The sequence below is a fragment of the Anopheles nili genome, unplaced genomic scaffold (genome assembly GCF_943737925.1).
Source record: "Anopheles nili unplaced genomic scaffold, idAnoNiliSN_F5_01 scaffold_130, whole genome shotgun sequence".
NCBI classification, from domain to species: Eukaryota; Metazoa; Arthropoda; class Insecta; order Diptera; family Culicidae; genus Anopheles; species Anopheles nili.
In genome coordinates this window covers 21,441-36,870 of record NW_026525531.1, presented here as the reverse complement: position 1 = coordinate 36,870, position 15,430 = coordinate 21,441, and the positions used below count along the sequence as shown (strand labels likewise).

Here is a 15,430-nt window from a genome sequence, read left to right as displayed (position 1 = left end):
ATATATATATATATATATATATATGCCAATGCGCGCGCTTCAATGGGGCTTCCACTGAACCGATTTGCACCAAACTTGGTACATAGGTGTATGATGGTCTCGGATTTAGGCATTAGATTTTTTTATTTTTTTAGAGCCTCCCACAAGAGGGGCTCCCATACAACCCCAATTCGCGACTATTCATTTAAAAATACATATGATGTCCGATTTGGTTGAAATTTGGTGCATAGACGTTTCATTACTTAAAACTTATACTAGTAAAATTTCAACCTCCTCAATGAACAACAAAGGGGGGCTCCCATACAACCCCCCCTCCAAAAAGTGGATATTATCCGCTTAAAATTATAGGTGATGCCCGATTTAGCTGAAATTTGATGCATAAACGTTTCATTACTAAAAACTAATACTCGGAAAATTCGAGCCATCTCAATGGGGAACAAAGGTGGGCTCCCATACAAACCCCCCCCTTCAAAAAATGAATATTATCCGCTTAAAATTATAGATGACGCTCGATTTGGCTGAATTTTGGTACATAGATGTTTCATACAACCCCTCTCCCCCCCCCCCCCCCCCCCATTCCCAAAGTGAATTCTATGCGCTCAAATCCATAAATGATATGAAATTTGGCTGAAATTCAGCAAACATGTTTCTTTTTGCATTCGGCAAAAGTATTCAAAGCTTCATCCACCCCCGTGAGATAAAAAGGGGGGCTCCCATACAAACTCTCTCAGTCTAACAAATCTATAATAATTACTAAACAATACAAAAAACCACCGGTTTGACTAAAATTCGGGATGCATGTATCTTTTTCAATTTTATAATAGATTCTAAATCATTAGATACTTCGGTGGGGAACAAATGGGGGCTCCCATACAACCCCCTATCAAAGAAGGCAATATTATTCACTTAAAAATACAAAACACAGATCTGGTCGAAATTTAGCAAAAATGCATCTATTTATATTTTGCAAAAGAATCAAAAGTTTCGGCAGCCTCGATCAAGAAAAAAGGAAGGGCTTCTATACTACCACAAAAAAGGGGGCAGAAATACAACACAAAAACACAACCACAAAAAAGGGGGCAAAATACAAATGAAGACCGAAATATCCGCAATTCGACAAACATGATTCTTTTAACTTTTCGAGCAAAAACTAAAGCTTCAGTTACCCCGACGAAAAAACGGGCATCTTCTATACCATTCGCTGCCCTTATTATGAAATAATATGTAAGTCTGTTATTGGCTATACAAAATTCAAACGATGACCAATTTGTCTGAACATATTTTTTTAAATCCGTTTGTAAAAAGCCTAACCCTCCTGCCCCCTCAGTGGATAAAACAGTTGGGGGTCTTCCATACATTCCCTTTCACAGTAATTGAAAATCGTTGAATACAAATGACATTGATTTAACCTAAATATTGCGTATGCATTTCTTAAAATTCTCTATACAATATGTGATGAAGTATAAGTTTCCCGGTTTGGTATATCTTTTCATCATAAAATATCACTTTGAAGTACATATGTCGTCGAAATCAACTAAAATTTGATCACCTAATATAAAGACTTTCAAAATTTCTGTTCTACAAGCGGATAATCAAATGGTTGTCCTTCTCCCTCTACCAAACACAGAAAAGTTATTGAAAAATACATATGGTTTCCAATTCAATTGAAACACGCTACAAATGCTTCTTCCTATTCATAACGCGACGAAGATTTATTTACGCCAGTGGGAAACAAAGGGAGGTTTCCAAAGAACCTCCTGTCTGTATTACCAAGAAAATAATTCAGTCATAGCAATAAAGCTTGGTCCGGATGATTTTAGGTGAGGATGATTCTTTTTACACAAAATTTAAAAAAAGAGCTCCCATACGAGCTCTTCCTATTAGAGTATTGGAAAATATGGTCAAGCATAGCAATCATGTTCGGTTTGAATGAAATGAGGCAAATTCCTTAAAATGTCCATATTTACTGAAAAATTAGAATGGTGACGTTGCAGCTCTCCCGGGTGGAAGCAAATTGGTGGGGGGCATACAATATCTATTCGGAAAATTGGAATAAAAAATGCCCAAAATAACAAATATCGTCTAATTTAACAACAACTTTTCATGTACGCCTTAACACAGTGTATGCAACAAGTAGTAAAATATCATATTCTCCAATGCGGAAACAGCGGTATGCAACCCTTATTTACTGGAATGTTCAAAAATCGCTCATCGATACAAATGTTATTTGCTTATTCTTTCTAACGAGTAACTCTTACATTATGGACGGGAAAGGAATTTCCATTTCCAGAATAAAAGTAATTCACAAAAATGTAAAGACGCCAACAAACAGTTCAATTTTCTGCAACTTTCCTCTCTTCTGCCGTTTATTTAGACACTAAACTGCAATAAGAAACTCAACTCTTCTTCACTCCACGCATGTCACAATTTAAAAGTGTAAAATATTTTTCAACATATTGTTGTACATAACGCTATGCCCTTATTAAATAAGATTCAATTTTAAATTGTGTTGAGTTACGTTGGAAATGTGGTTGGTGTAATAAATTTATATATGGATTTTAGAGCGTAACGTTTACGAACATGGAATGGCCTTTTGAAAGTAACATCCATACAGATGCCGTATAAAAGAAATGGAAAATTGTTTGCAGGCAACATCAGTGACAAAATAAGAATATGAGATAGAAAAGTAGAAAGAATTTGATCGTCATACATGCTCAAAATGGAACCACATGCTACTTTTCCTCATTGTTATGCAATTAAATTGTTATGACGCATCCAAGAAAAATGGTAGTAAAAAAAAGGATTTTCGAAAGAGTTTAAGCGGAAAACACTAGGCATAAAAAATAGGTTTTACTAAATTCATGACGTGAAATATACGAAAGATTAGGGAGAAAATTTTTGGTAAGAACGGGTTGATCATACGAAGCAAAGATTATGAAGAGAAATGGTAGCTGTGAAACAAAAAGAGAAGAAAAGATTTGATATATAATCCTTTCCTTGATAGCTAAGATGGTTTAAACGGTAGATTTGTTAAAAAAGGAGTGCAGGACAGTTTGAAGAAGCAAGGTATAGCCAATTGAATAAGATGTGTCAAGGTCAACAGAGAAAGATGAATTTAAATAAATAGAAAAGCTTGAAAGACGAAGTTAGAAATCACGTAAAAACAATCGATACAACTAAATGAGAAAAAGGGATATACACACCAAAAATTGAACTACACCAGTATACGTAAAAATGGGTTTATCAGCTAGTTTAAAATAATTCTGAGCTACATATTATATATACAAATTGATCTTATTTTTTGTGCTTCCATTTTTTTTACTAAACTTTATCAGCTGTAGTTTAGGCTAAAAAATCGTTTTTTTACTTCCAATTAACAGATACGGACCACACTTTGAAACAGATAATGTTACGAACATTACGGTACAGAACGCTGACACCCTCTACTTAAGCTGTAGAATAAGTTTATTGCAGGATAAAACGGTAAGTTAGATAACTCAGCTAGCAATGATCTTTAGTATATATTTTACATAGTGATTTTTTTGTTTAGTATTAGATTGTGAGTCATCTTACTTTAACATCTTTATTCATACAAAACATATTCAAACAACTGACAAAGCCATCTTATTATTACAGTATTATTTGAAGCATGAACTAAAATTAATAATTAGTTTTTTAGTCATAATCATATGTATCTTCCTATTCAAGTTCAATAATTAGGCTTCTAGTAATGCATAAACAACATACCTAACGCAAGATAACGTTATAGCGTTTTGTATAAGTAATAATCAGCATTCTATGAATATTCATTTATATTTATATGCAACAACAGAGCAACTTGTAATCACGTTCTACTTATGTAACATGTACTTATTGTAAGATACTTTTTTAATAGAACAATATAGTTTTGGAAAATTATAAACATAAATTCTAAACTTGGAAAATTCTAAAGTGTTAGTGATGTAGCCTTTTACACATGCAAAACAAAACTCACATAATAATAACAAAGAAAACAATTTTATCATACAACGATACCTACACGAGCAGAATTTAATTTGCTGATTCAACTATTCACTTCAAGCATGCTATATTAATTTTTGTTTTAATTTCTGCTTTCTTACTTTAATGAAGGTGTCATGGGTTCGACGAAAAAGTGGTGATACTGCCTTACAACTACTCACTGTTGGAAAACAGACCTATTCTGGTGATCCTAGATATCAAATCGAATTCCAGTATCCCAACAATTGGCGTCTAAGGATATCGCACGCTAACAAAAACGATGAAGGAATTTATGAATGTCAGATATCGACGCATCCCCCTAAAGTTATTATTTACAACCTGCACGTTAATGGTAAGCATACAATTTTTGTTTTTACTTAAAATGTGTTAACATCAAATTTTTATTAGACCGCAAATATGAATCCTAAGACTTTTGGTTCTTGTCCAACATCATTTAAAATTTTAAATAGACTGGAATACATATTTGTCCCGTAAATAAATCTTCCATATAATTGATAATGATTTAGTCAAACAGAGGCATATTTTTGAAAACGAAAGATACTTTTTCTTAGTCAAGTTTTACAAATATTTTGGAACGTTTAATTTTCATCGCTTTCGTCCTCCATTCCTTTGATTTCACTACATTGATTTTCACTTCCATGTATTTCCGCATTGCAACATTCCCATGTATTAATATGCTTTTTGATAAATTTAACTTCTTCATCAAATGGTTACTACTAAAAAGATGAAGAACTAATAAACAAAGATGAAGTACCAATATACAGGCAACGTAATCCGCCTTGAAATTGGGTTGCCATGCAACATCAAATGGTATAATGCAATTATATTGCGCAATATTAGGTACCTATTGTCGGCGGATTTCGTGGTAATAAGTAATAGAATCTATGATTTCCGCTTGTGTGACTTCATCCTGAAGAAAGTATCTTTCTGCTGCAATCAACCTTTTTGTTGATTGGTTCAAGCTTATTGAAACCATGTTTCAACACAAACAAAAGACGGTTTCAGGTTTAAATCTCAACTCTCCCATACGCAGGGCCGACTATTCACCGACATGAAAATTACTAGAAAACCTAGTCTTAGCTTAAGATGGCAGGCCTAGACCGTACACTGGTTGTTGAGCAATTTATGAATTTATATATATGTATATATATATATATATATATATATATATATATATATATATATATATATATATATATATATATATATATATATATATATTTATATATTTATATATATATATATATATATATATATATATATATATATATATATATATATATATATATATATATATATATATATATACATATATATATATATATATATATATATATATATATATATATATATATATATATATATATATATATATATATATATATAAATATGTAAATATATATATATATATATATATATATATATATATATATATATATATATATATATATATATATATATATATATATATATATATATATACATATATTTACATATTGATATATATATATATATATATATATATATATATATATATATATATATATATATATATATATATATATATATATATATATATATACATACATATATATGCATGCACTAACGCTTCGGCTATCTTTCTATCTTTAAGATTCCGGTACACCGTGCATTGGATAAAACTTTTTAATTTTTCACATTAACATCTTGGGTCCATATGCCATGTCACCCATTTTTGGGTGATGGCAAAAACGCTTGATCTTAAAACGCAATTTTTAAATATTAAGAACAGCTATTATTCTCAAATATAATAAATATATAGTTTAATAATGGGGGAGCTCGATAGCCGAAGCGTAAGCGTGCGTCACAAACACACGATAGTATTGGGATCGAATCTCGCCTGAGCCCCTCCCGTACGCAGGAATGACGAGTGATTAAAAGTCATGAAAGCCTTGGCTAAGCATAGCAAGGTAGGCCATGCCATTACAACGTGCTCAATTGTGAACGGGCCAGTAAAAAAGAATAAGATTCATCAGAGAAGAAGAAGATTTCAGAAGAAAAATATATCCCAAACGTAGAACATGAAGAATTAGAGCCGGTGTAACCGTGGCTATGACGTATGTGCAAGAAACGCTTGAATCGTGATATGCTGTGGAATTTCCTAAAACAACGCTTAGCACGCAGGATGTTAAACAAATTAAAGAATTGCATGGCTTATCTTAGTACGAGTAGAATTACAAAACATTTTATACAATGTAATAACATGAACGTGTTCGAATATTACAAAATATTGATGACAGTACCAGTGATATTAATGTACGAAACCAATTAATTTTTAAATGCGATACTATAATATAAGTCTTTTTTCGTCGCATGACGCAATGAAATTCTTATTTTTTGAATAAAGGTCAGTACCGAATAATAAATCACGATGGTAAATCCCCTACACACAATTAGTTTTTTTTTCGTATTTATAGACAAGTTGACATATCGTCAGTTAGGATGCGTTTATGCAAACAGACTAAAGACTTTACTACAATTTGTCGATGTGTCGAATATGAAACAACTTAACACTACCTTACGCATGCATTTCATCTATACAAATGAAACCACTATTCCATCAAATATCCATTTAGACTGTCTTGAAACAGTACAGTCCATGGAACACTGCATGCATATCCATAAGCCGCACTATGTTAGCAAAACGTTGTCAGCGGAAGCTACCTCCTTTCGTCAAGGAACATAAACTTACACAAAATATAACCACGCGATGCCATTCATTTCCTATGATTGGGATGGTGTTATAAATTTTCCGTCCCAACTACACCCTCAATGTCTACGAAAGGCAGCCGATGCCCCACAAACATAGACAACTACGTAGACGAAAACATTGAAATGACACCAAAGGGCGGCATCACGCGACTTCATGCCGACCCTACAACTTCAAGCAAAATTACAAAAACTACTGTTATGAATTACTTCTTACTGCGAATATCATTAGTTTTCTGTTGCTTAGTTTACTTAACTGATCCTTTCATGTGTAAATAATTCTATATTTTTACCACGATAATTTGTTTGTGATTATTATTCACGTTTTTCAACTACAAACTACCTTCCATTTGCCAAATATATTCACACAAATATATATACATGATAACAGCTTGGCTGTGTCAGAAGAACTACAAGTTTTTTATTTTCATAACAAATGTGTTGGCCTTTATTCTAGAAAATAGAATATAGATTATTTTTTATAGTTTTGTTGATATTACACGTCATATATTCTACAAACGCTGTCAACAATATTTTGACTAGCAAATATTTTGAATTCCATTTTACAGTTGATTCATAGTTTACTCTTATATACTGATCTTCCTACAGTTTTAAAGCACAAGCGACGATAAAAAATAATATGAAATAATATAAACACACTTTAAACAAATATTTATTTATGAATAATATGTATCTATAGAATACATTATTTATTCAAAAGTACACTATAGTTGTAACAATTACTTCTCCTTTTGTTATTTTAGAATAATTTCATGTTTACTGTCTCTCAGCTACTCTTATCCATACTTGTACTTAAAAACATGTCAAAAATGAGTAAAATCTGTTTAAACAACAACCGTCGTACTGTAAACTGTGCACGGAACCAGTTGTAGTTAAGATATAATGCCCATAGTGACCAATGAAATCTTGCACAAGTTCTTTCAAGAGCACTTGGGAAGTCCACCCGTTTTCAAGTGCTGTAAAACACAATTTCACCTTAATTCTCTGTGCCTTGAAATTATAACACAGAACAATCCACAAACCTCTTGCGAGCAGAAATTTGAAGATTTTTCATACTTACCCAATCTAGCACTTTATCCATTCGAGTCGAATGGATGGACTCCCTTTTGACAATTATAAGAACTTACTTGTTTGTTATAAGGATTTTTCGCTCTTGCTCATTTCTTCTTATCTTTACGCATTGTGTGAGCATTTCTAAGCATACTGATTTTGCTAGAGTATATTAAAAATTACTAATATTTTATTTTGAATCCTTGTGGAATCCATGTATATTTGAAAATTTCCAAACAATTGAAATTTTAGATTTTAAAATTCAAGACAATTGAAATTGTAAAAAAATATTTGGGTTTATAAACAATTGGACTAACTAAAATATTCGATGCATATCCTTGGTTCAAGAAATATCTGTTGATTTGTTCTTATAATCGTATAACCATTCAACACTGTATATTGCTTCATGCTTCATAACTGCCTACTGTTGCCAAAACTTGTAATCTAGTTTATCCACAAAACTTTAATTGATTCCACCTTTTTATCTAGCACATCTACTCCATGACACCAAACTAATTGTTCATTTAACATTGTTACCCACGCTTTTTATTATTTATTGTTGTTCATTTTACTGTGCCTGTTTCGAACAAACAAATAAACTATCATTTTTTTAATCAAATAATAGCTTTAATAGATGTTTAATTTTCCACTAATGAACCCTCCACTATCTCATTACTACAAAAATCTTAATTGTACAGATTGATCTTACCTTTTTTTACTTTAAATATTCTGAATATTTTCTATAGTTTTGGACAAATAATATATTACTCTTTCAACAAATCAATTGTGGATGTTAGCAACTCATTATGTTTATAATTTTTTATTTTAAGCTTTGATTACTCTACAATATTTTGGGTTAAATTTTTGTTCGATCTATCTGGAATAATGGTATTTTCTAGATTTTTGCCCTGCATATTTACAAGAAAAACCTATGATGGCAGTTACTTGGAGAGGTACAGGGCGTATGATCATGAATGTCCTCTTGTTGCAAAATTCGACCAAGTCGCCCAATTTTATCTCGATACTCCGTCTTGTATACTGCTGTACTCTTCCAGTCTCGCTCTGGCCAATGACTCGACGTAATGTAGCTTTTAGGAATATTCGAAATCGCATACACACAGCCGAATCTGGCTGGCCGATCCAACTCTGCTCCCGTCTGTTTTGCACATAATTGACAGGTACATGGCTTTGTTTCTGAACCTGTTGTCCCATGGCACGGAGGATTTAAATTACATTCTCGTTGAAAATACTTCCGATCAAGCCATTTACCAGTTTTTGATAAGTTTTTCATTGGCCTCAAAGTCAACTGTTCTGGTAGATGATCGTATTCTATATGATAGGACGATTTCATCCTCGAACCTTCAGCTCGTTGTTCCCAGGGAGTATTTTCTTCAATTTCAGTATACAAATCTGGCTGCTTTTCAGCAATATTCTTCAGAAAACGATTGGAACCAAATTCAGTAAAATTGTTACGTTTAACATTCGATTTAAAATCATTGATTCTTAGGTGCTCTTTTACCGCTGATGTCGTACACGGCAGGGGTAGAGAAAAAGAGCTTGCGGGAAGACCGCCGTCTATTTGGCGAAGTAAAGCAAGGCTTCGATTTTCCAAGCGATGTTTATAGTCGTCACTGTAAGTTGTTTGGAATACACGTGCCATTTAAAACTTTTAACACTGAAAGTATTGATGAAATTAAACTGTGTTTAATTTTAATCAATTTCCTCTAACAAAAAGCACCAAATGCCAACACTTCTTCAACGATTTTAACAGCAGAACAGGGAAATGCCTACTTGGATGTCTTGATACATTCGTCTTGAACAAGATTTTTAGAATGCTAGTAAATAATATTCTGAATGATTATTTGTATTTCAAACAAAAAATTTAAATCATTTTAAACATATTGGACCTGCAATACTGCTATAAAATAAATCGACCACTTACTAACTCTAATAGTCTAGCCCATTGTTGTCAATAGCAAATACACTATACATGAGATGCACCAATTGACATTCAGCACATATAAACACGATAACTTATATTATTATTCTGTGCTGCCGCTCAGCTTCCACAGCCTGCTAGTGACGCCAAAACCGCTCACTGTCGAGCTCCGTCGAAAGCCAATTACTATGCCAATCTTATAGCGATATTTTATATTGTAATAATTTTGTCACTTGCTGATTTAAGTTGATAAAAAGTAATGAAAGTAAATAGTACGATCGTTATACTCTGTGAACGTTCGCGTAAGTTTCGGATCACTTTATTAACAATTTCGCTGCTTGTGGTGTCGAAAGGCAAAGATAGCAAAGAGGCCATTCCTTTAATTTTCTTAGTTTTTATACAATTTTTGAGTGCCACTCACGGGAGTGGCAACTCACTATTCACTCAAATCATCACTCGCTGGACTGTCAAACAAATAACTCCTTAACGAAACCAATTGTTCGTTAAGGTTGAACATCTTGGGCCAACACTCTGTCTATTATAACTTCGCAAACATAGATTATTTTGGTTCATAACTGTCTTATTGTTCTCAATATTTATTTTAAACTACATAAATTAAATATAGTTACAGTCATTCATCGGTTCAAAAACAAAAGTTTGAATTAAAAGGGAAATTTGAAAAATCGATATTTTGAATTCCGTATAAAACTATCAAAATGTCACAAGTAGTATGTGTAGCGAAAACATCCCGGTAAGTCCTTTTAGACTGTCCACATGGACAGATGAGGCGTGGTAGGCGCATACTGAGATGAAATGATGGCGTAAATGCGTCCGCCAAAAAGGCCGAGGTTAATGATTGGCAAACGATGTGCCTCGACCACGAAAGGCTACGGCTTTTCCAGGAGCAGGCCAAGACCGCTAAGCGGTTGTAGTGAATGATAAGTAAGTAAGTATGTACAGCAATATCAAACACATACTCCAATTTTCGAGAGTACTTCACAAGTTCTTTCGAGTAACGTGACTCTACAAGTACAAGTGCGAAGAAAATAATAGGAAGAGTAATATCAACTGCATGCGTTCTAAGCGCTTGGCAGATAAATCAGATGAGTTTAAATCAGAACGTTGTATATTATTCCTCCCTTAGATCAGCACACCTCATTGAGTGGATCAATTACGTTTACCATTCAATTATTTTACATGATTTACGCATTTGCCACAATTCGCCATGATTGTATGCGTTCATCAATGGCCCACAATACCAACAAACAGACCAGAAGCTTCTACGTTAATTTAAACAATAATTATAATACAGAATTTATAACGTTAATAAAACTATACAATTAGGCATGGATAAGTTCTCGAGTCAACCCATACGGAATCGTAACTACAGGTAAATAACAGTAAAAGGGCCCCAAAAGGAAAGTCTTTATCTTTTTCCATCTACTCAAATTGTCATTTTCGTGAGCCCTGGCCCAGACAGCAGTAACGAACAAAGCTTACCCTTTTATCACACGTATTCAACAACGACTAGTGCCATTCGTAAGATAACTCAAAGGTGATGATTTACGTTGCCAAATGTCCGAAAACGGAGGACCATGATTTAGAATAACTGTCATCCAAGAAAGATTCATGGCCGCAGCCATTACCAAATGGAGTTCGTTTTTGGACAGTAATGAAGCAAATTAAGATAACTATGAATTGCCGTGGTTAATTGGACCGCTTCATTCGTCCAAAGAGATGAAGATGCAGTAAATTAGTTCAATGTTGTGTACAGGTAGCTGACTTGGTTTGTTTTTATCATCGGTGGATAAATGACACTAAAAATGGCATTGAAAAATTTAGAACCAAATTCTTTTGCTTTAAAAAGCTATTCTTAATCATGCTTGAAATAATCAATGATTTGTTTATAGAACCCCAGTTGATTTGATCAAATTTTGGTTGCGTTATAAGAAAATGTTCAACAGTGAAGTATGTCAATCAAACCATTTGTTAATTTAATTCATTCAGATATTTGTCGATACTAGTAACAATTTGATTGTAACGCAAACGTAAAAATACATCACTTGCGAATATCACACCAATATTTTATATATTATCATAGAGTATTCTGAATGCAGAGTTGCGCTTGAGTGAAATATAATATACTGTGTATGTAAATAGTCCGTTCAATACGTGACAACTCTGCGACACATTTTTAATGCACTATTTTAGCTGATAAAAATTTTACATCAGTTGATATTGAGTATATTTAAATTTATATATATATATATATTTATATATATATATATATATATATATATATATATATATATATATATATATATATATATATATATATATATATATATATATATATATATATATATATATATATATATATATACTCATGTTCATGATATTTTGTTCAACCATGCTCAAAAGCACGATCATAAAGGTTATGAACGAATTGCAAGGTATTTTTCTTCGTTTTTTGACTAAGGAAAAAATTAAATTAAGCTTAAAGTAAATTTAAACTTAACGTTGTTTTCCTTTTATAATAATGACACGTATTATTATTTCCTATAAGTAAAAGCAATTTTTTTATTATTATATTATTTATTATTATATATATTTTATTATTATTATTATATTTATTTCAACTTTTCAATTTTCGTTTAATTGCTTTAATTGTTACATCTTTCAGCAACTATGTTTGAGTGCTCTTTAGTTTCTTTCCCACATTCCATCACAATACACTTTTCAACTGCCCACTATGAAAATTGAGTCTTCTACTAGAAACCAATTATCTTGCCATTCTGAGTGTGCTGTTTGCATTGACAAGCATTATTTCATACGATTGCATACGATTTCCAACAGCTACACGTGTAATAATTCAACGAATAACAGGAAAAACACATCCCTAACCGGGAATCAAGACGATCAAAATTCTACCCTGCGGCACATACCATATAAACAATTCTTGTTGTTCTTCTTGAACCTGGTAAAGCTTGCTGTATATCATCAGTTTAGTCCCATCGTGCACACTTCCACCCTCAACAGACAATGTGCTTAGTTCCCTGACTCACATTCACTGCTCGTAAAGTCTCTGCCCTCCCGGAAGAGCCATGGCGAGAAAGCTCTATCCCATCACCTTAACTTTTAAATCTCATCTAAGCCCTTCTCTTCTTCACGAGCTTCTCGGTCGTCTTTCTTCAGTTCGCTTCAAAATCGTTGTTCGCCGCATGATGGAATGATGCCAAACTATTTCTGCCAGATGGATACCTATCCAAGTAATGGCTGGCCTGCTAAGCTTCTTTCATCCATCGATTGCCCAAGTTGTTTGTGCCTTGAGAAATTCAGCGCTTTGGATTCTTCCGCCCAACCGACACCCACCCAATGATGGTGATGGTGATGGTGGTTCCATTGTCTCGTTAAAATGACCCCGAAAAGTTGAGAGAAGAAATCGGAAGGATGCTATCAGCCACCACTCTGTCGCCTGCTAACGACCCAGAAAAAGATACACAAAGCGGAGAGCAAAAATACGGTAGCCAGTAAAACAACAAATCAAGGCAAAATAACTCAACGACATTTTCCTTGCAATAGCATTTTTGCTTAAAAACTAAAAATACAATACTTACATGCGTGCTTTTTTATTGTATTTAAGACACTTTATTACATTTGAAATAACTAAAACAATATATCAGCAAAAACTCAGAAAGAAATAGAAATGATGTAAAAAATGAAATTAAACACATTGTCCATTTCCATTGAGTGAATTTAATTCAAAATTGTAAAAGTTATTTCCATGCAAATGAAATATCTACGTTTTGAGATTTTTTTAACATTAGCTGTTGCTGTTAAGAAAAAAGCCATTTCGTTTGTGCATCCTTTTTTCATGGACATCCATTTGTATGAGTACTTTTAACTTTTTTATTCTAATTCTACGTGTTGCCTGCAAAGTTCAAACAAATCGGTAAACAAATAATGAGGGATTAAGACAACGGTTCTGCAACCTAAAGTCAAGAAAACCTAGCAAGACAGTCCAGACCGACAACGGTTGTTGCGCCAGTAAAGAAGAACAATTCTAAGGAATACATTTATTCGACGGAGAATTATCACATTCGCTTAACGCTCTAGATGAGTATGGCAGCTCATAGGAAGATTATGTACATAAGCTTTCGATGTTTACATAAGCAAATATCGATCCATACAGTCGGCATGAAAATAAATTGTGGTAGACGTTGCATACGGGCTACATAGCCACAATGCGCAGATTCTGGCTGTTCCCATTACCTCTAGTGGGCTTGATCGAACCATGTTGGCAAGCGAATTCAATCTACCCCCAGCGGATGTAAATTGATGACATGGATTTTGCTTTTTCCATTCCAATACTTTCCTTAATCGTAAGATATACCATAATTCGGAAACTCTCACAAATAGCAATTCTAATACTAATCTCACTATTCATACTGCTCATGAGCTTGCTTGTTTGAGGTAACACATTTAGTATCTTAAATTATACTGTTATTATCCTTTCCCACTGAAATTTATAAATATTGCAGCAAAAAATGTATTTTAGCTTCTCTCTATCTAATCCACTTTTCTCGACTCTACTAGTCTTTATTCTTATCTTATTCTCATTTATATTATCAATTGTTGTTGAAGAGTTGATATCTTCTTCTTCTTTACTGGCCCGCTCACAATTGAGCCAAGGCTTTCATGACTTTTTGATTACTCAGTCCTGCCGTACGAGGGACTCCGACGAGATTCGATTCCGATACTATCGTGTGCTTGTGCCGCACGCCAACGCTTCGGCTATCGAGCTTCCCAAAGTTGAGATGTTTTGATATATATGTATATATATATATATATATATATATATATATATATATATATATATATATATATATATATATATATATATATATATATATATATATATATATATATATATATTATTTATATATTTATATATTGATATATATATAAATATATATATATATATATATATATATATATATATATATATATATATATATATATATATATATATATATATATATATATATATATATATATATATATATATATATATATATATATATATATATATATATATATATATATATATATATATATATATATATATATATATATATATACATTAATTATATTGAGAATTAATTGACTCATTTTGGCGTTTTTCCAAGGCATGATATGGAATTTCTCATGGCAACAGCTTTCATTCACTCACTTGTGTAATACTCGGTAGCAAAACTTGTATGATGGTCTCGATCGCAGTGCTCAATAACGCAATTTCATACAGGCATGCATGTTTATTGTAATTTCTTTAATAAGCTTAATTTTATTCGCATATCAATTTCTTTTCGACGCATTACGTGCAAAAAGCATTGCATTGAATTTGGTAGGATTTGTTTTTCCACCGTCCATAAATAATCAGACATACCACAGATGGTTTTATTCGGGTCCACTTGTTAGTTCTTCATCAAACCGACGAGGGTCAAAGTGCCATATAATACGAAGTTATTAAATTTACATATTAATCTCCCACGACGCTCAAATACGAATTACTTGGCATCACAAAATGGATCGTCATTCAGCTGAAGCAACCGTTTACGTTAACGACACGTTATAAAACACACAGTTTGTCAC

At 32.5% G+C, this 15,430-nt stretch overlaps 2 protein-coding genes across 2 annotated transcripts in view; one reads left to right on the top strand and one right to left on the bottom strand.

Moving 5' to 3' along the window:
• The window catches only part of LOC128730042 (uncharacterized), a 40,528-nt gene that overhangs the window by 11,862 nt on the left and 13,236 nt on the right, over positions 1 to 15,430 (top strand). Inside the window, exons 3-4 of the mRNA XM_053823118.1 lie at positions 3,381 to 3,483; positions 4,132 to 4,351. Coding sequence (XP_053679093.1) covers positions 3,381 to 3,483; positions 4,132 to 4,351 — 323 coding nt within the window. The remainder of the gene's footprint in view (positions 1 to 3,380; positions 3,484 to 4,131; positions 4,352 to 15,430) is intronic.
• On the bottom strand, positions 8,756 to 9,499 carry LOC128730043 (uncharacterized). The gene has a single exon (XM_053823119.1). The coding sequence runs from the start codon at positions 9,497 to 9,499 to the stop codon at positions 8,756 to 8,758; it is 744 nt and encodes a 247-aa protein (XP_053679094.1).

Bases quoted from the DNA above. Each gene is read 5' to 3' on its own strand.
- LOC128730043 (XM_053823119.1), bottom strand. From the start codon at position 9,499: ATGGCACGTGTATTCCAAACAACTTACAGTGACGACTATAAACATCGC.